The sequence below is a fragment of the Bison bison genome, unplaced genomic scaffold (genome assembly GCF_000754665.1).
Source record: "Bison bison bison isolate TAMUID 2011002044 unplaced genomic scaffold, Bison_UMD1.0 scf7180017856383, whole genome shotgun sequence".
Lineage (NCBI taxonomy): Eukaryota > Metazoa > Chordata > Mammalia > Artiodactyla > Bovidae > Bison > Bison bison.
This window is the reverse complement of record NW_011486956.1, coordinates 7261-9174: the sequence shown is the minus strand read 5'-3', so window position 1 is coordinate 9174 and position 1914 is coordinate 7261. Positions and strand designations below refer to the sequence as shown.

Here is a 1914-nt window from a genome sequence, read left to right as displayed (position 1 = left end):
GTGATGTGGGGAAGGCTGTCCAGGCAGCAGAGAGGTTGTTCAGACTGAAACCTCCCGTCTGGTGAGTCACGCCTATGCATTTTTATCACCCATGTCAATATCCAGTCTTGTTCTGAAAAGTTAACCCAGGAGGAAAAGGTGTGAATGCAAAAAACAATAACAACTGCTGTGTTTTTCCTTCTGACTTCTTCATTAAAGCAAAGTTAAGGCAGAAAGGCTCACTTGGTTTTATGTGAAGGGAGGGAAAAACAGACAGACCCCCCGCATAGAATATATCCTTACATGCTATGTCTCCAAGACAAAATCTCAGTCCCATTAGTTTTTTCAGATCATGTAGGTTCTCAAGAGCAGAACATTCTTGGGTACCAGTCCATATTGTGCATTTGTGAGAAAGCAGATAGTAAAGCTCAAAGTACACCAAGTAAATTATTTTCATCACAAATGAAAGCGAACTAAAACACCCTTCATAGATATGGTCAGGAAAATGGAGGCCCAGCAGTGCCTCTAGTTAACTCACTATGCAGCCATTAAAATGTGCAAGAAAGAATGCTTGGAGACATGGAAATGTGTTCATGGTTTATCACTGAATAAGAAAAGCCAGATGCAGCATGTATTTTTTTCTATCAGTGACATTATCAGAATCACCTGTGTTGATTAAAACAGATTGCCAGGCCTAACCCTTAGGATTTCTGGTTCAGAGGGTAGGGTAGGGCCTGAGAATTTGCATTTAGAAATTACAAGCTAAAAAAAAGAAATTACAAGCTGACGCTGCTGGCCTGGGGGCCACACTTTGAGAACTACTGTTGTATATGGACTCATTTTCATTAAAAACCTCTGTTTCATGTGACTTGGAGGAGGGTCTGGGAGAGTTGGGCAATAGTTGATTTCCCAATAGACACCGCTAGAAACGTGGTTCTGCCATTGATTGCTATAGTCTCATAAAATCAATAGAGCTCAGCAGATATTTGTATAATGAATAAATGATGAGTCATGAATTTTCCTAAAAATATTGATAGTGGTTGTCTTAGGGAGGTAGCCGATGAAGAAGTTTTGAATCTGCTTTTTAAATCTGTCCTCTGATTTGTCTAAAATGCATTTGGATCACTTACATAATTAAAACATTTTTGTTCCTAATAGTCCATGTTTGTCTGTCCTCTTCTGTGTCTCCTCTCAGTGGGCCAGTCTGGACTCTAGGGGATAGGAACTTCAGTGGCCATACCTAGGGTTGACTGTGTTTCCTCCTCATCTAGAGGACTTAAATTTGATCCTGAAACCCTATGAACTTGCAAGTTTTCTGAGGCTGAGAGAACACAGAGGTAGGCTGAGCTTGCAGCTCTCCTGGAGTGGCCGCTATTTGAAGCACTCTAATGTTACGGTGTATTGCTGCATCTGTGGCAGACAGAGCTGACTCTCTGGAGATGAGCTCTGAGGCTTGAATACATTCCCATTACATCAGAACCTGGACTGACTTACAGTGTTCATACCTATTGTGTGTTCAAGACCACCCTGAGGTTCATGATTTGCTCAAAGAATTCATAGAATTCAGAAAAGCTGTTATACCTGTGGCAGTGGTTTATTGCAGGGATACGGATTAGAATCAGCAAAGACAAGAGGCACTTAGGGCAGAGCTCAGGGGAGACCAGGAACAGGCTTCCAGTTGCCCTCTTCCAGTGGAGTTGTATGTAGTTGTTGTTACTTTAGTTGCTAAGTCGCCTCTGACTCTTTGCTACCCCAGGGACTGTAGCCCACCAGGCTCCTCTGTCCATGGGATTTCCCAGGCAAGAATACTGGAGTGGGTTGTCATTTCCTTCTCCAGGGGATCTTCCTGGCCCAGGAGTTGAACCCACATCTCCTGCATTGGCAGGTAGATTCTTCACTGCTGAGCCACCAGGAAAGCCCAGTGGAGTCATGTGG

The 1914-nt window shown here is 43.3% G+C and overlaps 1 protein-coding gene across 1 annotated transcript in view; it reads left to right on the top strand.

The window, feature by feature from the left end:
• The window catches only part of LOC105002679 (mitogen-activated protein kinase kinase kinase 15-like), a 5272-nt gene that overhangs the window by 293 nt on the left and 3065 nt on the right, over positions 1-1914 (top strand). Inside the window, exon 2 of the mRNA XM_010859451.1 lies at positions 6-61. Coding sequence (XP_010857753.1) covers positions 6-61 — 56 coding nt within the window. The remainder of the gene's footprint in view (positions 1-5; positions 62-1914) is intronic.